This window comes from Musca domestica, unplaced genomic scaffold (genome assembly GCF_030504385.1).
Source record: "Musca domestica strain aabys unplaced genomic scaffold, Musca_domestica.polishedcontigs.V.1.1 9, whole genome shotgun sequence".
Taxonomy (NCBI): Eukaryota; Metazoa; Arthropoda; class Insecta; order Diptera; family Muscidae; genus Musca; species Musca domestica.
In genome coordinates, this window is record NW_026712435.1 from 8,172,550 (window position 1) to 8,197,780 (window position 25,231).

The window sequence follows — 25,231 nt, forward strand, 5'->3', positions numbered from 1 at the left end:
TCTAACACGTCTGTTAAAGTCAGGACTAGTGTTGTAGTGGTGAAAAATCAAATTGCACTACACCTAACCATTCAGTGGTATTTAAAAAATGTCTACAACAACTAAATGTTGGTGCAAACAATAAAACACAATAAATATTACACAGTTCATAAAAAAAACTTTGATATTTTTCAATAGCACTAATTTTGTGCATTTTTTTGTGTTACAAACGGAATGACAAATTTAATGTGCCCTCCTTCCCAAAGTGGGTATAACTAGCTGACTTTTTGGATAAACATTATTCCAGTGTATGATACTTTGTGTTTTTGAAAAGTCAACGGTTATAGCTTTTTCCTTTGTCGCAGTTGTTGTTAATATGTAAATCGGTACTTCATAAGTCCTCTGAGCAGAATTCGGAACGAAAAAAGTCGGCAAAAAAAAACAGAAATTCGCACGATATTACTTCCTAGTTCGTTCCGACAACTACCGAATTCCCTTTCAAATTTACCATTAATTCCATTTTCCCTGCGAATTCGGTTTAAAAGTCGGCTAAAAATTACATATTTTACATCTTACCCTTAATTTCGACAAAACCTCAGTCACTCCATACAACTTTCGGTCAGAAGTCGAACCGAATACCCATCGGAAATCGGAAATTTCATCCGACTTTCGGTTCGAACTCGGACAGTTTGGTTCGCCAGATGCCATATCCCTGCATTTGTTTTAGTTGACTGAGAACCAAGCTAAACAGCTTGCTGCATTTCACGTGTTCAAGTAGGCCTCTGCCGTAAAGATGCAAGAACGGTCTTTGAATTCTTCCACTACAACAATTTCTTCACTATGGCAGAATCTGAATGGAAGTGAAGTCATCTTGCCTTGATAACTCTTAAAATAAAAAAGAAGCCGATGTGTCTGAAAAACGTAACCCTTCTCTTTCGAGCTGTAAATATTTATTAGGAGGATTTCCATCGAGCAATTAATATGTTAACTAATAGTTCTTGGAAATCCACCTGGAAATTACTCACAACGAAAGCTTTAAAATATTCTTAAAAACGTAAGCAAAACGAACGAGGTGATTGGAACACGATAAGCTAGGTTGAAAACAACAAACAGTTATTCTTCGCCAATGCAGTTCATGCACTGCGGTGCTTGCGGGGGTTTTTATTCCCTACATCAATTAAATCGTTTTATTAATAAGTTTTTGTATACATGTAGGTATGTGTGAATGTGTGGCACTGGCTTGTATTATCAACAACTCATTATAGCCAGTGCAATTCTAGGCAGTGCTAGTAGCTTCGGCAAACTTGTACATTCCGGATCGTTTTTTAGGAATACGGGAAAAATGAACTATTGTAAAAAGTGTGAAAACCCACTTGATGAAATGGCGTACATCATTTGCGGTGGGGAGTGTGCCAAAAGATTCCATAGCATTTGTGTCGATCTAACAAAAGATCAATTAGCGCTCCTTTCATCGGCGAATATTAAATGGATGTGTGACCAGTGTGTATGTAGGCAATTGTATCTTCAATCGCAATCACTGCTGATGCCGTTCCAACAGCTGCGTCCAACTCAATCGAAAAATGTTTTTGAAAAAGGTAAATAGAATTTTCCCTTATAATAAGCACACACTAACTAAGAAACATGCTCAAAATATTGGGCGGATTCTGACCGGGTGTGTTTTTATACTCCCAGCCATATGACTCATTTAAAAACATAATTATTCTAGATTATTTTATAACAATACTAGTTTCAAAATTTACAATATCATACAAAGAGTTGAAATCTAGACCCATTCTATTTATGGGTTCGCCCATAGATTAATTATTTCGGTGGAAATCAGTGTTTAAAAACTGATAATATCTGCTTAATCTCAATGGGATATTCCTTCTAAAAGAAGAAATAAGAGAGTCCAAAGGCACATTACCATTTAAGATTTTAAATGCCGTTATGGCATTGAACATAATACGTCTACTACCTAATGTAGATAATCGAATTAATTTTAGTCTGCTTGTATAGGGCGATAAGGCAATGCCACTGTTTCAATGGAGATCTCTCAGCGTAAAAGCGGAAATTGTTTTTGCACCGATTCAATTTTATCAGAGTAGATGGCATATTTGAGATCCCATACAACTGAAGCCTGTTCCATTATAGGCCGAACAAGTTATACAAATAATTGGTTGGTAACATACGGTGGCAGGGTATTCCTTGGTCCACCGTTTTATAAATCATAAAACACCATTTGCTTTATTAATCATTGATATAATATGATTATTAAAAGATAATTTAGGGTCCTTTAGGTGACCAAGATCAACAAAGGATTCCACGGGTGTTAAAGTGTTTCCCTTAATATTACATACAGTTGATAAGGAAGTAGATCGTGAAAAGCACATTTATTTACATCCATGAAATTTAAATCGCACCACGAAAACTAGCTATTGAGATGACATTGCAATAAATCTGACTGTTCATTGGATGTGTGTTAAAAATATCTTTACATCATCTGCATGCATCACTGACTTGGTCTATTTTATTGAAGCCGACAAATGGTTTACAAATAAGAGAAAAAGGACCGGTCCAAAATGGATTCTTTGCGGAACACCCGAATGTATTTTAGTTAGTTTAAAAACCTCAAATAAAGCTAATTGTGTCATCTATTAAATAAATGAACATCCACTACAATAATTTATTACCGAAGCCTACATGATTTAGTTTATTATTAAAAGTTTGTGATTGACACGATCAAATTCTTTACTAAAATCTGAATAGATTGCATCAGTTTGCATACTATTGATAAACCGCTTTACAACTATTCAGATAAATTGGATAAGATTTGTGATAGTCGACAACCCCGCCCGAAAATCATGTTGGTAAGGACGTAAAAGAAACCAATAAGAAAAGTCCAAAAGCCGGGCGGGACCGACTTTATGATACCCTACAACCCTTTGCATATTTTGTAGAGCAACACATAACAAGTAAACGTTTTTATGGGGAATTTGTGAGAATAAAATTATACCGCATATGATTATAGTTATAATTCAAAGTCCAAAAGAATTAATATATGGGAGGAATACCCCCTCTTAATCGATTTCTACTACATTTGCGGAGGCATTTATGCCTTTTTAATTCGGACTTGTATTAATCATTTGGTGCACAATTAACTTGAATTCGTATGAAGGTGTGTATGGGTGCTATATTCCAATCTGGCCTGATCTCGATAAAATTTGGCAAAGTATTTCTGAGCTGTATTTGATATATTTCCCCGAATATCGAAGGACAAAAATAACAAATCGGACAAAAAATATATATGGGAACTATAGCTATATCTGGATCGATTTCGATGAAATTTGGCATACTTATCTCCAGGCTCAATTTGATCGCGTGTGCATAATTGCGTACTATTTGGGCTAATATTACACGCTTGGTGCTGGATATATATGGGAGCTATATCTAAATTTTAACTGATTATCTTCAATTTCAATAGGGTTGGTCCTTAGGTCAAACAAATGACATGTGCAAAATTTCATCTAGATCGGACAATAAATGCGAACTGTACTTGTTTACAAAAATATATGGACAGACGGACGGACATGCATAAATCGACTCAGAATGTCCTTCTATGCAGATCATCAAAAGAAACTATGGGTCTATCACGTTTTCTTCTGCCTGTTACAAAAAAAAAAAAAAAACGTAATACCCTACCCTGGTGTAGAGTATAAAAAATAATTACTAAAAATCAGTTTTAATGGATAGCTAAGTTGGTATAACAACATTTTGGTAGGGACACAATCAGAGCCTGCACTCCTTATTGATTAGTTGGTTGACAGTCATTATTTGAAAAAAAAATCTGAAAAGAAATTTGCAAAGCTTTGAGCGATTTCGTTATCATTAACATAATCTTTGTTTTTGAATTTGAAAACACGGGGTTTGGTCAAAGTCTTCCTTTTTAAATGTGAAAATTCATAATTTTTTTTTGGATTTTGGACTAAATTTAGAGTTTCTTTTAATTTAACAAGGTAATCTTTATTATTCTACGAGACTCTAGAGCCTGACTCTAGACCTTGATATAGAGTAGTTAGCGTAGTCAAAGTCTGATCCTTTTTAAAATAAATAGGCCAAGCAACCTAGGGCATATTGAGGTCACCAAGTACTAAAATAGGTCAATATCATAATTTTTTAACTTCTTAACGAATGACTGCTAAATGACGGCCTAACAAATATTCATCTCATTATATTATGTCCCGTTCTTACCACTTTTCTAGTCCAGTTTCGTTATCCCTTACTTTAGAAAAGAGAAGGATAAAGTTCACATTATCCAGGCTTCATTTTTACATCTTTTCTTTAAAATAAATGTTTTTTTTTTCAGAGTGGCATTACATATTTCTCACAATGGCATCTATATTTTAATTAAAAGCAAGTAAAAACAGTTAAGTTAGGTCGGAAAAATACCGTTATGCGTCTATATGGAGGCTATACGAAAACGTGGATTTGCGAAAGTATTTTCTGGCAATTTGAAACAATTCCGGGGAATAATGTCGCTAAAATCATTAAAATACCGAATATCGGGAGGTACCGTTATATGGGGGCTATACGAAAACATGGACCGAAATTGTCCATTTACGAACTTAACCTGCAAAATGTTAGCCTTCCCCCCGATATTCGGTATTTTGATGATGTTAGCCTCATTTTTCAATGGAATTGTCTAAAATTCCACACAAGAAGTTCTTTCTAAGTACTTTACCCTCTGGAAGAGAATTGTTTATGTAGGTCCACGATATTGTATAGCCCCCATATATCGGTAACCTTCGATATTCTGTATTTTGATGATTTTAATTACATTTTTTCAACGGAATTGTCTGAAATTGTACACAAGAGGTTCTTTGTGAGCACTTTACCCCCTGACAGAGAATTCTCTATATAAGTTAACGATATCGTATATCCCCCATATATTGGCACCTTCCGATATTAGATATTTTAAATTTTTTAACATAATATTTAATGAATTTTAATTTTTGAAAATTTTCAAATTCGTTCCAAATTACTGCTTTTTACTTGTTTATCTATCGGAAGGATGTAATAACCGGCCTATATGTCTTTGCCAAAGATATACAGGGTGAGACGAAAAAACTGCAAACAACTTCAGACTGCTGCCATTTCTAAGCCACTCGTCCGACAGGAGTTGAAATTATTCCAGTGACAGCTCGTTATGCTGTTTACAAGCGTACAAAAGCATTTTGGTGAGAATTTTCCAGAAAAAAAGTTATTCGTGATGGAATTCAAGCGTGATAGTGTTTATTTCTTTATATTTGGCTCGAAAACCACAAGTGGCTATCGTTAGAGCACTTCAGCATTTAAATGTGAATAACTCTTTTGTGTCTCGTACCATCGCTCGTAACCATGAGACTGGTAGCGAAGCCCGACGTCAAGGAAGTGGACGGAAGAAAACAGCAACATCAGCAGAAATGGTTCGAAAAGTAAAGAAGCGACTTGATCGAAACCCGCGTCGCAGTGGCCGAAAAATGACTCTTGAGCGGAACATATTGCAATATTTCATTCGGCAGATATTGAAAAATGAGCCAGGGGTAAATTCATCGAAATTCCAAAAGTGCAAGAACTTACACCGCAACAGAAATAAAATAGACTCAAAAGAGCTAAAGAGTTGCTTCGCTTGGTCGAAAGTGGTTGACTGCCGAATTTGGTTTTCTCCGATGAGAAAACATTCGTTATCCAGCAGTTTAAAACAAACAAAATTATCGTGTTTACTTGCCATCCTTCGGTTGGCCACCAGAACTCAAGCCCCGGCCATGGTGATGGTGTGGGCCACCATAACAGCCCATGGTCGCTCTCCGGTCGTATTAATCGACTGTGGCATCAGAATAAATGCCGAATATTGTCGCGAAAATATTCTGGAGGGTGTATTAAAGCTTTGGGCACGAAAATATTTTGGCCTCAGACCTTGGACATTCCAACAGGACTCAACACCATCGCACTCAGCACGCGCCACCCTAGAATGGTTACAAAATGAGTTTCCTCGCTTTATTTCCAGCACACAATGGCCACCAAAATCTCCGGATACCGATCCGTTGGACTATTGTGTCTGGAGTATTTTGGAAAGCAAGGTTGGCACTAAAAATATCAAAGCGATCACCTCAAGCAAGCGCTTCGCTTGGAATGGGCCAAAATACTGCAGAGCAACATTCGGGCAGCGTGTGACGGTTTCATTTGCCGTTTGAAGGCCACAATTAGTGCCAAAGGTGACCAATTCGAACAAATCTAAACTTATTCTAAAATTTGATGCTATTTCCAACATTCTTGCTTTAATTCAATAGGATTAAAAAAAATGTGCACATTATGGCATTTGACTTTGTATGTCTTTGTCACGCACATATGGTATACAAGAACCAAGGATAACTCATTGTTGCGTTGATTCAATAGATGGATTTGGTGCTGGAAAAATGTGTTATATCTCCATATCATAAAGTGTATTAACTTTGTCGTTCCGTTTGTAACATCCCCAAAAATTCGTGTCGTAGACCTCATAAAGAATATATATTCATAATCAGCATAAACTTCTAATTCGATTTAACGATGTCCAGTTGTCGGCCTGTTTGTTGAAATCGCGATACAGCCTACATTATTTGACGTAGAGCTTCAAAGATGGCAAAACAATTTGTATTGTGTCTAGAATGGTTGGTATTGAAAAGAGATATATGTCCACGTTTTTATATAGCCCCATATAACGGTACCTCCCCATATTCGGTGTTTTGATGATTTTTACAACATTTTTCCACGGATTTGTCTAAAAATTGGTATTTGTTGTACATAATGGGTTCTAGCTCCGGCGGCAGAACATTGAATATTTAGATCAACCTTTTCCTATAGCGCACATATAACGATTCTCATCGATATTCTGTATTTTGATAATCCTAGTCACATTTACTCACGAAAATGGTTTACATTTGGTTTTTAAGAAGATTTGGTAGATGACAATCCTTGAAGTAAAAAGTTGTTTATAGAGGTTCCCCTTTTGGTATTGCCTCCATATAATGGCCTCACCCACTTTGTTTTTTTTTAAGTTTAACAGGATTATCTAAACGGTCTTACTGGTATTTGTAGTTTAAAGTGAAACACGTTTGAATTCAGATAGTTTTATAAAAGATGTTTTGTTTACCCAATGGTGGGGGGTATTAAAAGTTCAGCCCAAAAGCCAAAATTCCAAAAATATATTTTTTTTGAAATTATTACAAATTTATTGTTTTGTTTTAATTTTTAGACATATAACTCTTAAACTTGCAATACTTACAATAACAAATTTCTAAGTGGTTGTTGTTGAGTTGTATTTTTTTTTTTGTAGTTTTGCTTCGACCTTCTAATAATTCTACAATGGGCGGATGGAATAAATTTGAGTCCTTTTAAAATAACTTAAGATACAGTTTCTAGCAATTGAGAAGTACTGAAGGCATTGAGGGTTCCAAAAAATATCCTTTCTCACATTATCACGAAAAATAGTCTCATGGAAAACAAATTAAAAATTATTTCGAATATGTTATTTTGTAACTAGAAGTCATGATCTTCCCAAATCAAAACATGGTTATCTGTTTGTTTGTATACATTACAGCATTTTTGCCGCATTAGCCTTCTTTATTTGATGTGTATGCAGTGGAAATCCACCGCCTTTACTAAATCCGATAAACTAATTATAGATATATTACAACAGCAACTTGCGTATATTCCTCGATTTACATTAGGCAAGTATCAATTTGTGGGTGACAGGGGTGAAGAGAATGAGGACACAATTACTTCTCACCAGTCTCTCGTACCTAAAAACAGCGCTGCTCAAGAAAAATTATCTCTTTCCAGCCAAATTTCTCTTTGCTTATTTAAATCAAGAACAAAACAGTGTCAATTCATTATTTATATAAATATTTTTTATCCATTTGCTTTATAAATTATTTTGGCAAACATTCATGTTTAAAAAAAAAAACAAATAAATGGAATGGTAAAATATAGAAAAACAGAATTTTAATTTTCTCTTAAATCATCTCTTTTTTCGACTCATGTTCTAGAACACGGTTTTGAGCAGTGCTGCTAAAAACAGACAGTTGCGGCAACTATATATTTTCGAACTGATACTTGTATGCGTAAATGTTGGGACCATTTTTAAGTTTCTCCCAAGACATGGTTTACTGGCCAAAAAGTACATTGCGAGGTGATTTGAAGGACAATTCGCAAGTGAACATGTTTTAATGCGTTGGTATTTTTCGAACTGACAATGGCACATTTCCACTTAAGGTAGAACAAGATTTGGAATAAAACTAGTTTTTCCGATATAATTCCCTCTAAAATTGGAAACGAAAAAATTATTAGAATTACACGTTCTCTCACCGCAATATAAGAAAATTGTAATATCCAAATGCTGTCTAATAAACATCTCTTCCCTCTCTATTTTCAGCCAAAGTTATAGCCGAGCCATCAGCCCTTGCTCATTTGGAAGGAGCGAATGCAAAGATGTTCAAACGGAAAGAGTATTTGACCTTCGGCGCCTGCATGATGCTAACCCTGATAATAATGGCCGCTTTCTTTGTTGCGATCCAAGTTTCGGTGGAGGGCAAATGTAATCTTGTACCCGGAAATAGCGAAGAACCGAGAACGAATATTCAAACCAACTCAAACTCAGGTATTCGCCAAAACCATATTTCGAGACTATTGTTTACAAATTGATGAGTTTAAAAATACCGTTTCTTTTTGTAAATTTCGAAAGTATGAAATAGGAACTATCGATTTGATGGCATTAGATATTATTGTTCTGCCAGTTTGTCAGTCCCGTTTGTTAAAATCATAGTATGGAGGGTATATTATGTTTGTCATTCCGTTTGACAGTTAGTATATACGTCCAAGTTTTGGTGTAGTAACCATATACATTCGGTATTTTATTGGTATTTGGCGCCGCCTTCTCTGGCAGATAATTGGCTATAGAGGTCAACGTTTTCGTATAGCCCCCATATATCTATGCCTTCAGATGTTCGGTATTTTGATTATTTGTGTCACACTTTTCACCGGAATCATTTCAAATTTGGAGTTTGGAGTTTGTAATGGATACTACCTCTTATGACAGAAGATTGTCCACACAAATTCACGTCACGTTTTTGTATAGGTACTTCCCAATATTCGATATTTTGACAATTTTAGCCACACTTTTCAAAATTTGGAGTTCGCAATTGGTACCACCCCCTCTGGTAGATAATTGACTGCAGAGGTTCATGTGTTCGTATATACGAAAAATAATAACACCCAATATTTGGAATTTTTAAAATTCCAATTCCAAAATTAAAATTTCAGCCCGCACGAACTTAGCTGCTTGTTTACTAGTTTTAAAATAATTTCTCCTTTCCTTTGGGTTATGGAACATTTTGGTTGTATGAGAGTGAAATACGGTAGTTCGAATTGGAGTAGGGAAAGGTGTTCCTAGGATGTTGTTTTTGGAAATAGGAACGGAAGGAAGATACTTTTTTTTTTTCAATATGTAGACTTCTGTTGAAGTGTAGAGTTGGCACGCGTTTGGTGTGTACACGAAGCTGCAAAATAACAACTAGTTGTAATTGTAATCGATTCAGGTTTAAGGTTATAGAACAGATTTTGGCACATACTATTGAATTTGGTCGCCCAGGCCCAAAAATTTAAAAATACATCTTTGGAATACAGACTAATGGGTTATATGTAGAATCATTTGTACAAAATATGGATTATGTCGGTCAGCGTTTTGGTATAGCCTCCACATAAGGGTATACCCCGATTTCAAGTATTAATAGATATTAATATTAAGTTCGTCATTCCGTTTGTAACTAATCGAAATAATAATTTTAGACCCAAAAAAGTACATATATTCTTGATCAGCGTAAAATTCTAACACGATTTAGCCCTGTCCGTCCGTCTGTCTGTTGTAATCACGCACAGATGGGCTATATCAGCCACATTTTTCAATGGAATTGTCGGAAATTCCAAACAAGGAGTTTCTTGTGAGTACTTAATCCCTTGGAAAAGAATTATGTATATACGTCCACGATATCGTATAGACCCATATAACGGTACAACACCCCCCCCCCAAATTTGGTATTTCGATGAATTTAGCCACATTTTTCAAATGAATTATCTGAAAATCCCACAAGGAGTTCTTTGTGAGTACTTTACCCCCAGACATAGATTTGTCTATATAGGTCCACAATATCGTATATCCCTCCATTTATTGGCAACTTCCGATATTCGGTATTTTTAAGATTTTAACAGAATTTCAAATGGATTTTATTTATTTATTTTTTTTTTTTTTGAAAACTTTCTAATTCGTTCCAAATGGCGGAGGGTCGAACTAACTGTTTTTTTACTTGTACATACTAATTTCGAACAATTTCTTAGAAAGAAGAAATCATCCTTGCAAAAAATTACCAATTTAGGCCGACGTTTTGGTTTAACCCCTCATATGAAGCTATCCCCTGATTTCATCCATTTCCGGGGTTTTGCCCACACTTTTCTATTGATTTGGCCCTCATATGTCATTTAGGTTTCTATGGGGGTTGAAAGCTCTTCGCAGAAAATTTTCAGTGTAGATCAATATTCCGAAGTAGCGAAGTTGAGGCTTCTTTGAGGGGTAGACAACAATCTTACAGACCAATTCAAAATAGGTATATATTTTGGCATAGTTCCCATATAATATAACCAGATCTTCGAAGTATTATAGACTAAAAATACGGACCAGCAACGCAGACCGGACCAGCTAGCATACAATATATCTGTGCTACATTTTGCCAAAATGAGTTCAGATTTAATATACAGCTCTCTTCATATACAGCTGTCTTCATGTAACTATTCGCATGATTTGATTTTATTCGATGTAAGTTAAAACAAGTAAAAAACATTAAGTTCGGCCGGGGCGAACTTATAACACCCCCACCATTGTGTAAAGAAATCATCTATATATATATATATATATATATATATATATATATATATATATATATATATATATATATATATATATATATATATAGATGATTTCTTTACACAATGGTGGGGGGTGTTATAAGTTCGCCCCGGCCGAACTTAATGTTTTTTACTTGTTTTAACTATATATTTAATATATATATGTATGTATGTATAAAAGAACTAGCTGGCCCTGTCCGCGTTGCCGTCCCGTAATTTTAGTCTTTAATGCTAATTATATCCTCCACCTTGGAAAGGAGGGTATATAACCTTTTTCATTCCATTTGTAACATCCATAAATTTTCTTCATAGACCCCATAAAATATACATATGTATATTCATAATCAGCACAAAATTCTAAGTCGATTTGTCCGTCTGTATGTCTGTTTGTTTAAATTACGATACAGCCTCCATTATTTGACGTAGAGCATCCAAATTTAGCAGAACAATTTGTATTGTGTATAGGATGGTTGGTATTGAAAATGATCTATCGGTCCACGTTTTGGTATAGTTCCCATATAACGGTATCTCTCGAAATTCTGTATTTTGATGATTCTTCCCACATTTCTCCTCGGATTTGTCTAACACATATAACGATACCTACCGATATTGGCTATGTTGATAATCCTAGTCACATTTACCCACATAGTTGTTTCAAATTTGGTATCTTAGAAGGTTTGATAGATGGCAATCCTTGAAGTATAAAATTGTCAACAGAGGTTCCCGTTTTGGTATGGCACCATATAACGGGCTCATTCACTTTATGGTTTTTGGATAAGTTAACTGCATTATCCAAACCGTCTTTCTGGTATATGAAGTTTAAAGAGAAACACGCTTGAATTCAGATACTTTTACATAAAAATGTTTCCTTTACCCCAAAGTGGATGATAATAATAGTTCTGCCCGGTCGAACTTAATTTTTTTTATTTGCTTGTCATTGAAATTGCGCGTTGGAGACCCCATAATGTCCATATCTTTTATCACAGTATAATTCAAAGACGATTAAACAAATGTCCGGTTCCTTAAATCATATGATGGTTATACAAAACGTGATCATCTTTTGCAAGGATGGTTTCTTCCCAAATTACCAACATTTGCCGAAATTAGTTAGAAAATATTGTTAAAATGTATGATATACTTGAAATCGGGTTGTATCCTTATCCGGGTCAAAAGCGATTTAAGGTATCGTGAAAGTTTAGGAAGAATTTCTGAAAGAATAGAAATCCTTTTCCCTCTTCTTTTTTGCGCCCTTTGTATTCGGTATTTCACTGATCTCAGTCCCAATGAATTTTGCATATTGGGTTTTAATTGGCCGGATTTTTGTCATGTGAAAGAAGTAGGTAGGTCCCCGTTTTGAAATGAGCCCCATAACGTTTTGCTCTTCGAGCTCGATGTAGATCCTGGAGTTGAAAGCTAAATTCCAATTTCAGACATGAAAGATCGCTATTTAACATCGTATTGCGTACTATTTAATTTTTGATATTATTCATTCAGAATTCAAAACAATAAAAAATGTACACTTCTATATAGTTTTTAAATTGAAAAAAATTCACACCAAAAGGATTTTTTCTTTTATATTTTTATTGGCATATTTTACGCAATTTTTTTTCCCCAAGATTCCATTCCGAAGTTGTATGAATTGTGAATATCCGAAAAAAACGTTCTTGAGTTATAAGCATAGTAACTAATAAACAAATTGAAAACAAATCTTCAACTTGTTTAATGTTTAAAGGCCCTTATGAAGTTTGGTCCTTACTATTATTTTGAAATTTGATTCCATTCAAAAAATCTTCTCTATTTTTTTCCCGATTTTAATGTTTTTGCAATACAATAGGCTCTTTTTTTGATTTTTTAGCAATTTTGAAAAAAAGTAATTATCTTTTAACTTTGGTTTGACCACGTTAAATTAATTTGACATAATCTATTTAGGTCCGCCACTCCATAATTGTCGTCGCTTTATACTACCCAAAAAGACTACACATCATATTAGAATTAAATGCAAAAAAAAAAAAAACTACAAATGTACATTCCAAAATAGTAAGTCAAAATGGAAAAAATCATGCAAAATAAAACATTACTATTGTACACCTCAAAAGTCAAATTGAAAATCTTCAAATTTCAGATTTTTACGCAATGTTTTTTGGATTTTATCTTTTTCTTCCAAGAGATGTTGTGTAAATCGTTAAAATCAGATCAGCGGTTCTTGAGTTATAAGCGTAGCAATTAACACAACTTTATTTGATATATATAGATAGATTAATCCCTAGGGTTGGAGGGAAAGTCAACAGTATCTCGTGTAATATTTTTCAAACCGATGTCTTCATTATCTGGCAAATATAAAGATTTTAGATAAATCAAGATAGTGGGCGTAAAAGTAGGCGCGGTCAATATTTTTTTCTTTAAAAACCTAACTCGGTTTATGATGAACGTTTGTACAAAAAATTATGCAAGTCGGTCCAGCCGTTTGCAACTGATTCCACTGCCAACGAACAACAATTGATTTATATATATATATAGAAGTTGTGTTAGTTACTACGCTTATAACTTAAGAACCGCTGGACTGATTTTAGCGATTCATACGAATTCGAAATTTTCTCCTGTCCGAAAAGGAAAAATGTAATATATTAACATTTTCATGTTGACTTTTGAAATGTACAATAGTAATGTTTTAGTTTGCAGGATTTTTTTTCCATTTTGGCTTACTTTTTTTCTAATGTACATTTGTAGTGTTTTTTTATATTTTATTTTTGAATTCGAATATTAATACCAATTTATTAATTGACTTGATTTTTTGGGAACTGAAATTGATGGCGTGTTACATGGAAGTGTAGTACCGAATATGTGGTGGAGAAACGGAATAGATGATATCAAAATAATTTAACGCAGTCACACCAAAGTTAAAAGATAATTGGGTTTTGCTTTTTCAAAATCGCTAAAAAATCACGAAAAAGAGATCTCATTGCAAAAAATCTCAAAAAATTACCGAAAAGGCCTAATGGGGCTCATTTCAAAGCGTGTCATTTCATGTGACAATAATCCGTCCAATGAGAGCTCAAAATGCAAAATTCTTTGGGAGTACAATCAGTAAAATACCAAATTTAAAGGGTGCAAAATAGTAGAGCGAATGGGACTTTTAGTAAGAAAAGGATTTATTTCCTTCCAGAAATTCTTCCCAAACATTCGAGATACCTTAAATCGCTTTTGCAGGTCATGATATCGATCATAACTCACGGATAAGGGTACAACCCGATTTCATATTTATATAACCATCGTATGATTTAAGCTATTTTGGGGTCTTGTCCACTTTTTTCATATTTTGGACCTTTGCATCTTTGTTTCTAAGGGGGTAGAGAACCTCTTCGCATAAAATTTGAAATTTTCAGAGAAGGGCCCATTTTGGCCTTGACCAATTGTAGGGAACCATCACACAGATAATTGCCACATCGGAATTTATTTAAGTAAAGTCCGCACATTGGAGTGTCCCCAAGTCCACTTTCACATCTAATGTGTGGTCAGAAAAGAAAGTTTTGTATTTGTATTTGCATTTGCAACCCCCAAGAGAATATTGGTTGGGCTACGTTTTGGTATAACCTTCATATGAATGTATACCTGATTTCAGCTATGACCGTGTTCTTGGCCACGTTTTTCAACTGATTTGGCCTTTATTTGGCATCTTGGCTTTCCTATTTCGAGGGTCTTGATCACATTTTCCAATCGATTTTGCTGTATTTAGGCTACTTTGTGAGTAGAGAACCATCTTACAGAAAAATGCGAACATATGTAAATATTTTGGTACAGTCCCCAGGGCCACCGATCTATAGTGATTTTTACCGATTGGCGGACAGCAACACGGCCATTGTTTAATTGTCTTTTTTTTTTACTATGAATAAGAACATAGACTTTTTGGGGACTCTAATGCGCAATTTCAGGTGCTATGGGTGAAAAAGCGTAATTAACTTTGATAGGTATTTATTTCTATTTAGTCGGATCAATATTTATATTAAAATTTGTTCACCTTTATGAGCCAGATTTGTGAAATATTATGCTATACACAATTTGCATTAAAACCTAAAACTTCGGGCCGGCAACGCGGACCGGGCCAGCTAGTTTTTATATAAAAGTATCTGAACTCAAATGTGTTCCACTTTAAATTACAGATACCAGTAAGACCGTTTGGATAATACTGTTAAGTTTTTCAAAAAACCATGTGGTTGAGGCCGTTATATGGGGGCCATACCAGAACGGGAACCTCTATAGACAATTTTATACTAGGATTAAAGAAATACCGAATATCAATGGTTACCGCTGTATGTGCTCTATAGAAAAATTTGGAACTAAATATTTAATATTCTGCCATTGAAACTAGAATTTATTATTAAATACAAATACCAATTTTTAGAAAAATCCGTAAAAAAATTGACGAAAATCATCACCGAATATCAGAAGGTAGCGTTATATTGGGCCGTACCAAATTTAATACCAACCAACCTAGACACAATCCAAATCGTTATGCCAAATTTTGAAGTTCAACATTTATATTGTGGGCTGTATCGTGATTTCAACGGAAATACAGTCGTTAAATCCAAATATTTAGGCATGTTACAAACGAAGTGACAAAGTTAATATACCCTCCTTTTCAAGGTGGATGCTCCTACCCTCCTTTCTGAAACTTGGCAAATACTGATTGTGCGATTTTTGGGTGAGAAATTAAGTAATTAATTGTGCTGGATGAATCCACCGACGTAGCCAAGGTGGGCCCGGATCCCTCCGAAAGGGTAAATGTTTAGAGAACTTTGCGTTAAACTGAGTCGTTGTATTCGTTTCTCCACGGTGATACAATTTAGCCAAAATACACAAAAATAAAATGTTGTCAAATGTGGTCATTTTAGCCAGTGTTCGCACGACTGCCATGCATTTTGGGATAAACACCTGTAGTCGCCAGAATTTTAAAATGTATTTCTTTAAATATGGATTAACATTTTAAAAAATATTTTAGAAAAAAAATTTTTTTTTAATTTATTAGAAACTACCTGGTCTGGTCCGCGTTGTCGGCCCGTACTGTTAGTCTTTAATGCATATTTTTAAAGCATAATAAATCACAGATCTGAGTTATGTAAGCAGCACAATTTTTATTATGAGTAATGACACCATAGTAATTTCTAAATAGAAATAAATATTCGTGGAAAAAATTATAATAGATGTTCACCTACCGTCGGATTTAGATATTTTGAATAGCCTGATCTTATTTTTCAGCCGTAGGCTTTAATTTGAGTGTTAAAAACCTATATGATATAGAACATCTATAATAGCCCCATGTGGAAACTCATCTCAATTTTTGGTTTTATAAAGAGCTTAGCAACATTTTCCATTCAAATGAGCTGTAATTTGAAATTTGTATTTCCGTTTAGAATACTGTGATGCGAGGTATTTAGTTTTGTCCGACTCCTAATTGAGGGCAGAATGATTTCAGAATGATCACCCATTACCGTAAGATGGGAATTAATTTTGTTGTCATTTAAATTGTGCGTTGGAGACCCCATAAATTCCATATTTTTCATCATAGTATAATTCAATGACTATTAAACAAATGTTCGGTCCCTTGCCCCTACCTAATATTTAATTTCTTTCATGTTTCTGCCACAATTTCCGACTGAATGGGTCCCTGTTTGACATTTCGGAGTTTATTTCATCCCAAATCTACGTTCCCAATTAATATTCTCTTGGAGGTTACAAATTTAATAGAATGCAAAATTTCCTTTTTCTGACCACACTTGGGGGTACACTAATATGGGGATTATACTTAAATAAATGATTATGTGGACAATTATCTGTAAGATGGTTCTCTACCCGAGGGTAGCCTAAATACAATTTTTTAGTCAAATCAATTAATGAATGTGGTCAAGACCAAGACCCTATCCGAAAATTGGAAAAAAATTTCTACACTTAAAAAAAGATTCAAAAAAAAAAATGAAAAAAGTGGGCGAAGTCCCCGAAAATAGCTTAAATCTTAACCAAAACATATTTTGCAAAAATGATTTCTTTTCAAACAACCAACATTTGACGAAATTGGTATGAAAAATATGGTTAAAATGTAAAATATACTTGAAATCGGGTTGTACCCTTATGCGGGGGTTATGACCCATATAATGACCTGCAAAAGCGATTTAAGGTATCTTGAAATTTTAGGGAGAATTTCTGGAAGGATAGAAATCATTTTCTTACTAAATGTGAAATTCGCTCTAATATTTTGCACTCTTTACATTCGGTATTTCCCTGATTGCAGTGCCAATGAATTTTGCAGCTTTTTTAAATGAGCCCCATAACGCTTTGTCGGTCCATTGTATTGCCATTTAACATCGCATTGGCACTTATTTTAATTTTAATATTATTCATTCAGAATGTAAAACAATAAAAAATTTACTCTTCAATACACTATGTCAAATTGAAAAAAAAATTCACGCCAAAAAGACTGTTTTCATTTACATTTTTGTTGGCATATTTTCAAGCGATTTTGTACCAAGATACCACCGGAATGGTATGAATTGTCAAAAACAGCCAAGGCGTTCTGGAGTCAATAAAATTTTCAAATTTTTAAGCAAATTTTTTATTTTTTTGGATTTTAAGCTTTTCTGCCAAGAGAAAATTCCGAATTTGTATGAATCGTTAAAATCAGACCTGCGTTTCTTCAGTTATAAGCGTAGTAGCCAATACATCTTTCTTTTATACAGATTTAATACAATTCATATCCTTAGAGTGAAAATTACAAGTTTGTTTTCTTCTTATCACACAAGATTTCGATTCTTCAGAAGAACTACGAAAATGTATACATTTTTTTAAACACCGATCAAAAAACACAGTTTATTAATATATCTTAGTTTCATGTTTGCCAGCTCTGGAAATTGTGGTGCGCGATCAATGGTTAGCCCAGCCTCCGATTAAAGATATGATTCCACTGAAACTTCCTGTTGAGCGAATCATTGTTATCCATACACGAACTGCAGATTGTGAAACACAGGTATGTTGAGAGAATGCATTTCATAACTGTTTTCTTCATTCATAAGAAACAACACCCTTTGAATATTTAGGCTGCCTGTACATTCACGGTGCGCTACACTCAGACGTTCAACATCGAGTCCCAGCAACAGGATGATATCATTTACAATTTCCTAATTGGTGGAGATGGCAACGTTTACGAGGGTCGCGGTTGGGATTATCGTGGCTCCGTCATCCAGGGTTACAACGATGATAGCATAAGTCTGGCGTACATCGGGTCGTTTAAGAAACAAATGCCGTCGGAGAAACAGCTCAACGTAACCAGGTTATTGCTGGCCGAAGGTGTTCGCCTGGGCAAACTGTCGTCGGATTATAGAATAGTCGGAGCAAATAAATTGGACCCAACATCGACTGCAACATCTGCCGATGCATTGTATGAAAGTTTCAAAGACTGGCCTCATTGGTCAGATCACTGATCAGCATAGTTTTAAATACCTAAAATAAGTTTAATGCCAATCGAATCATTGGAATACTGTCATTGGTTGTAATTCGTTATCATTTGTCCTGTAAATCATTTAAAAAGCTGCCTTTATTCCTCACACCAGACAAAGAAGTATAAAGATGGGACAACACAGAGTCCGAAAGTAGTTAGCTGGTGGATTTACATTCGTTTGTATGTTATCATAACAACTAACTAGACCTATGTCAAGTGATTTTAAGTCAATAGACTATTAATTAGTAATTTTAATGGAATAAAATTTTGCGCAAAATTTCTGGTCACTTGTAATACTTGTTTTCCATGCTGCTCTATTATTGTGTTTTTATACACTCTACCTTGGAAAGGAGGGTATATTAAATATATATTCATTATCAGCATTACATTGTAAGTGGATTTAACAATGTCCGTCTGTTTGTCTGTTGAAATCGCCATACAAATCCACATTATTGGACGTGGAGCTTCGAAATTTGCCACTATAGTTTGTATTGGGTCTAGGATGGTTGGTATACCGTCGGAGCTAAAATCCATTACGAAATACAAATACGAAATTTTAGAAAACATGGACCGATATACCTCATTTTCAATAGCAATACAAACTATTGTGCCAAATTTCTCTTTACGTCATATTATGTGGGCTGTATCGTGATTTCTACGACGAATTTCTAAGGTGAAAGACAAAAGTTATGGTTTATTTCCGGAATGACAAGTTAAATATAATGTCCTTTTCATGATGGAGGGTATACAAATGTTTGCATTGCGTAGAAAAACACAGCCTTATTCCTTGTTTGCGTGTCCAAGGCTTTAATACACTCTCCAGAATATTTTCGCGATAATAATCGGCATTTATTCTGATGCCACGGCCGATTAGTACAAGCGGAGAGCGAACATCGGCTGTTATGGCGGCCCACACCATCACCATGGCCGGCGCTTGTTTTCTGGTGGCCAACAGAAGTTGCACATTTTCAGCTGACCTCTTTGGCAAGTAAACACGGTCATTTCATTTGTTTACAAACTGCTGGACAACGAATGTTTTCTCATCGGAGAATACCAAATTTGGCAGTTCACCACTTTCGGCCAAGCGAAGCAACTCTTTAGCTTTTGAGTCTATTTTCTTTCTGCTGCGGTGTAAGTTCTTGCACTTTTTGGAATTGCAATGGCTTTACCCCGAGCTCATTTTTCAATATTTGCCGAATGGAATATTGCGATATGTTAAGCTCACAAGCCATTTTCGGCCCCTGCGACGCGGGTTTCGATCAAGTCGCTTCTTTACATTTCGAACCTGCTGTTTTTTTCGACCTCTTCCTTGACGTCGGGCTACGCTACCAGTGTTGCGGTAACGAGCGATGGTACGAGACACAAAAGATTTATTCACATTTAAATGCTGGAGTGCTCCAACGATAGCCACTTGTGGTTTCCCAGCCAAATATAAAGAAATCACACTATTACGCTTGAATTCTATCACGAATAACTTTTTTCTGGAAAATTCTCACCAAAATTCTTTTGTACGCTTCTAAACAATATAGAGAACTGCCACTGAAATAATTTTAAGAGCTGTCGGACGAGTGGCTTAGAAATGACAGCAGTCTGAAGTTGGTTGCAGCTTTTTCATCTCACTCTGTATTTTAGATTTTCGCTTAAATGGCCAATAAAGGCTTATTCACCAACCAAATTTAAAGGGTTCTTTCTAGTGGTATCATGAAATAACACGATACATGAAATTTATGAAAAACTGATGTGGTGCCATTTACAACGAAGATCGATATTAAAAATTTTAAACTCGTACGACTACGTTGAAACTATGCTTTTATTAGAGCCAGTAAGGAAAGGAGATAGTCGGACGAAGTCGATGCAATCATAACTATAAATTGATTATAGGTAGATAGATTCGACATAAATGGGCCTTTTAAAATCAATTAATGGTTCGTTCCTAACGATTTGCAGGTCGAATGTTGACATTTTTGCGGTTTTCCATTCGAACAATCTTCATAGATCTGAATCTAATATTTTCCATAGAACTAAGTTCGTTGGAGGAACATTTCATTATTTGGGTCACTTCATCTTCGAAAGGATGTCACGTAGTCATGCGAAGGGGTTATCATAGTTTTGGCCGGAGCCAAGAGACCACTACAATTGCTCTGTACTAGCGCCACCTGCCATGCTAACGGACATTCAAAACAATATTTGGTATTTAGATTACTGTATATCATTTGCTATATATCCAATATCTGACTTTATGCGGCATCGAAATCAGCTTCATTTTCAAGATTAGAATTGTCCTTTTCATGTATTTGTAATTTCGCGGCGGAATGACATTTAGAATTAAAACCAATTTTCACACAAAAGTTATGGCCTATTTCACTGTCCTTTCCTGAACTTATACCCCACGCTAAAGTACGCGTCGATTGGTCTGTAATTCTGGCCTTTAGAGCAGCTGCAAAATCAGGAAAATGTTCGGTTTTTGGTCTGTCTCAACGCATAAATATTTTTTCTGATCCTTACTACATGCAAATGCGATTGGAAGATCCTTATCCATAATTGTGACCTGTACAGTGATTACAAAACAAACATGTACAGATGGTCCTGTAAACGTTATTCTTTTAGAGCCTTACGAGCTACAATCAGAATGACAAACTTAATATATCCTCCATACTATGTATAGTGCAGGATTAAAAAACGCTTTAATAATGAGCCATCAAGGAAAAGACAAATGTCGGGCGGGGTGAAGGTGAAGTCGGGCGGGAACTCTGTCGTATGTGCCAAAATCTGTGCTATATGTTCAGATATAACGCAAGTGGGTACTATAAAATCCGAAGATGTAAAAGAGAGTTAGTTTTGTCTCAATCGAAAAATAAATGCGAGGAGTAAAATTTTTCTAAATGTTTATAGGACGTACATACCTACATATCCAGATTACCAAAAGAAATTATAGCTCCATCCCATTCCTACAAGTAGAACCCTGTGACACGGCGCGGTTCCATCGCTCCGATATCTTCTCATATTTAACTATCGAAAGCATGTAATAAAGCCCCCGTAATATATTGGCAACTATTCCCTTAATTCCCCACTCATTTCATATAACTCGTTAAGGGGGAACCCCAGGTTATTGTTTGAAATACGGCCCAGTAATTGCCCAATTCAGATCCGACATTTATGTATCATCTCCGTATTTGTAAAATAAATATGTACCCATGCGAACATCTATAAAAAACATATTTTGAGGAATCCCCTTCTTTATTTACTCAAGTCTTATCAACAGACACCACAACATGACTCAATTCACCGCATATCGCTCGGAGAAAGAAAAAATATTTGCGATTAATCACATCACATCATCTTTGCACAATCTTCGCCTATGAAAGTAGCACGCTACTTCTCGTGGGATCGTTGGGGAGTGACAATATATATACTATTATTTCGTAGAGCGTGGTAGGGAAAGAAATAAAACAAAAACCGTCCTAATATACTTTGCAGACACTGTTCGGAAAGGAACAATAAAAGTATAAATTTTCAATGGAATAATTCATTGAGTGTGTAACCGTCACGTAGACAAGTTCGGTAACGCGTTCTTCTGATTTCGATCTTTTGCTGTATATTGTTTGAGAGAATGTCCTCTAAGCAGATTTTGAACAGGGCTGCTTTGCTGGCGGGCTTGTTGCTGCTGATTCTAGGAGTGGAAGGGGATCTTCAGATAGTTACTCGTGCCGAATGGAAAGCAAAGCCAGCAGCTGAGCAGATGACAACCCTCGAATTGCCAGCGCAGCGAGTAATAATTGCTCATACGGCTGGCAAAGAGTGCAAAACCAAAGTAAGTCAAGACGATTCGCTTCGATATTCGGAAAAAGTGTTAGAAATGGCTAACTAATTTGATCTCTCTACATCAGACTATTTGCATCGAAGAAATGCGCAGCATACAGAATTTCCATATGACAAGAGCTCACTTCGATGACATCGCCTACAATTACTTAATCGGCAACGATGGAAACGTCTACGAGGGTCGTGGTTGGAAGTATCAAGGCGCTATTGCCAAGGGTGTGAATGCGGGTTCAATCAACATAGCTTTTATTGGTGTTTTCAATAACCAACTGCCCAGCCAAGATGCCTTGGATGCTGCAAAATTGCTGTTAGACAAACTGAAGGCAGATCAGAAACTGAAGGAGGATTACAAGATCTTTGGCCACCGGCAACTATCGCCGACCGTGAGTCCGGGAGATGCACTCTACGCGGAAATACAAGCCTGGCCAAAATGGTCGAATGACTTATAGGCCCAATAATTTAAACACTCTTGTAATTTATTGATTTAACGTATTTGTACATATTCTTAGGTATATTCACAATAGGCACAATAACAGAAGGTAGAATAAACATACCTACTAAATGCAATTTTTTCGTAAAAACATATACACAGTTTGATACATATATTTTTTTTTAACCAAAAAAGAAAACAATTTGAGATTATTTCAAATTCAATTGCAACAGAAATCTATATTTGTGGAATAACCTCAATATTTCATTCATGTTTTGTGGTTGTTCCCACAAGAGAAGAATTTTGTGAAAAACTGTAAAATAAATAAGACAATTGTTAAATGTTCAAAGGTCTATTTGACACAATAATCCCTACTAGTACAAAGTTGAATTTTTCTAATTGCATTGAGGTTGAACATCCTTTCTTAACCCTTAATAGCCTGACTTTTTTCAATGAAAAAATTTTATGTGTTGTATTTTAGGACCCTTAACAACGTTTGTTCTACGACTTTTCACAATTTTGAGTTTCGGACATTTTAGGGGAGGTTTTGTTTGTTGGTTCTTTGAAGAACCACCAGGAGGCACTCCCTTGACAAGTAAATTGCATATGGTTTTTTATATGAAATTTTTTTATTTTCATTTAAATTATACATATTTCAGTTCATTTATTCAATGTTTTGTATGATATTCTACCTCACATTTAATGCAATACACTGTTGTTCTAGATGTGCAATTGGGCATTTTACAAAGAGGTTTGCCTGTTGTTAGGTATTTCGGGAAGTACGCAACATTATCAAACCGCACGTCACTAGGCGGCATTACTACCCGAACTCGTTTTGGCACATTTTCAGGGGTCTCACATCCTCCAGTGTTTCTTGGACGTCCTTTCCTTATGGATTGTGTCCTAGATTTTACTAAAACTTTGCTGACGTCTACGATAAATTCATGCAAAGTCAGCATTTTATCTGTACGAGGAGATGAAGAGAATTGGCGTTTATATAAAATCCATGCATTTATCATGGCCATGTCTATCATATGGTATGAAAGACGATTTGTCCATTTGCGTGGCTTTATTCTTATGCGGCTTCTACCAAAGCATGAATCCATAAGATCAACACCTCCCATGTACTTGTTGTACTCGTGGATTATCGCAGGGCACTGAAAATTTACGGTACACTTATTACATAAAATATGTTATGCCAAAAAAGCGTTTTATTTCGTCTGGCGTTGTATTTAGAGGTTTCGATGAATCCTTTTGAATTGCGTACAAATTGCTTTGGTCTACAATATTAGAAATTATATCGTCATTTACAAAGTAAGAAACAAATTTGAAAGGTTTATCTAGTGCCATTATTTCTGTTGTCAATTCAGAATCGCTGCCAAACTGAACCCAACTTGCATGATTCTGTATATGGTTTTTCTTCCAGATACATTTTTTAAACTCGGAAGAGTCCTTGTCAATTGTCATATCTTTGTAAAATGTTGCATTTTGATGCCAGCGTGTGCTATCTCCAGTAACAACAATATCTTCATTTTAAACACTCTCATCTGCAGTTACAACTTGTTCAGCATCTAATTCGTTCACATTTTCGAACACATCATCCTCCAACTGATCAGTGATATTCGCATCATCATTTGTCACTATATTGAAATCGGGATCGTCTAGACTGTCGTCGTCAAAATCTGATATATCGCCAATTTCACTTACTGACCATTCAAAATCATTGACGAATGCTTCAAACTCTTCAGCCGTGGTAAAATCTTTGTATTTACGTGGCATTTTTCTATGAAAAATTAAAAATTTACACCAAAATTAGAAAAAGACGCTAAAGCACTAACGAATTTCACTTCTCTAATGGGTGCCTACTGGTTCTTTGAAGGACTGAAGGACTTTTACACGAAAAACACAAACGAAAAAAAATTATATTACTAAAAAGATACTTACATGGTTTGAATATAGTGCACAAATAATAAAAATTAATTTTATTTGGTTCTTTTGGAGCAAAAGTTTTGATTTCAATCAATTTGAAAAAGCACGATTTGTTCACTTTGAAGCTTTTGTGTGTGTTTTCAGATAAACGTCAAAAATCAGGTGTTCAGCACCGAAAAGCATATGATTTTCTTTTCCGCTAGATAACATAAATTATAAAGAGAATATTTGCTGAATAAACATTGCGCAAAAAAATGTAACAGTTTTGAAAAACAAATCTCTAAAGTTGAGGTTCCTGAAGGGACCACCAGGCTATTAAGGGTTAAAGATTTACAAAATCCACTCGATTTCAAATGTCAATTCCTTAGCATATACGTCATAATATCCACTGGATTTTTGTATACCATCTACGTGACGTATATGCTAGACGTGCTCTTATTGAGCATCATATATTATATTAACTCGATTCAAAAGCTAATATTTATACATTGCGTATTCGTACAAATTGCCAACATACGTATGTTTCACAAAGACGAAGCAAAACCATTACAGAAAGGTCAAAAATTGAGCGGGACGAATTTATGATACCCTAAACCTAATTGCATATTAAGTAGACC

General features: G+C 35.2%; 2 protein-coding genes across 3 annotated transcripts; both read left to right on the forward strand.

Moving 5' to 3' along the window:
• The first annotated feature begins 1,248 nt into the window (after nt 1-1,248).
• LOC101898661 (peptidoglycan-recognition protein LC) lies at nt 1,249-18,730 on the forward strand. Of its 2 annotated transcripts, none has more exons than XM_011294088.3 (4): nt 1,249-1,574; nt 8,429-8,653; nt 17,826-17,965; nt 18,036-18,730. In XM_011294088.3, exons 1-4 carry the CDS (start codon nt 1,322-1,324, stop codon nt 18,417-18,419), a joined length of 1,002 nt encoding a protein of 333 aa, XP_011292390.1. In that variant the 5' UTR covers nt 1,249-1,321; the 3' UTR covers nt 18,420-18,730. The 2 variants fall into 2 exon arrangements, with proteins under 2 accessions (XP_011292390.1, XP_005183249.1); XM_005183192.4 differs by having other exon boundaries at nt 17,841-17,965.
• A 3,192-nt stretch (nt 18,731-21,922) lies between these two features.
• Nucleotides 21,923-22,787, forward strand: LOC101898829 (peptidoglycan-recognition protein SD-like). Its single transcript, NM_001287225.1, is given in 2 exon segments — nt 21,923-22,247; nt 22,324-22,787. Coding segments are annotated over 2 exon segments (582 nt in total). The 5' UTR covers nt 21,923-22,046; the 3' UTR covers nt 22,705-22,787.
• The last annotated feature ends 2,444 nt before the right edge of the window (nt 22,788-25,231 follow it).

Coding starts and splice junctions, on each gene's coding strand:
- LOC101898661 (XM_011294088.3), top strand. CDS start 1,322: ATGAACTATTGTAAAAAGTGTGAAAACCCACTTGATGAAATGGCGTAC. Junction 1,575..8,428: donor GAAAAATGTTTTTGAAAAAG/GTAAATAGAATT, acceptor CTCTATTTTCAG/CCAAAGTTATAGCCGAGCCA. Junction 8,654..17,825: donor TCAAACCAACTCAAACTCAG/GTATTCGCCAAA, acceptor AATATATCTTAG/TTTCATGTTTGCCAGCTCTG.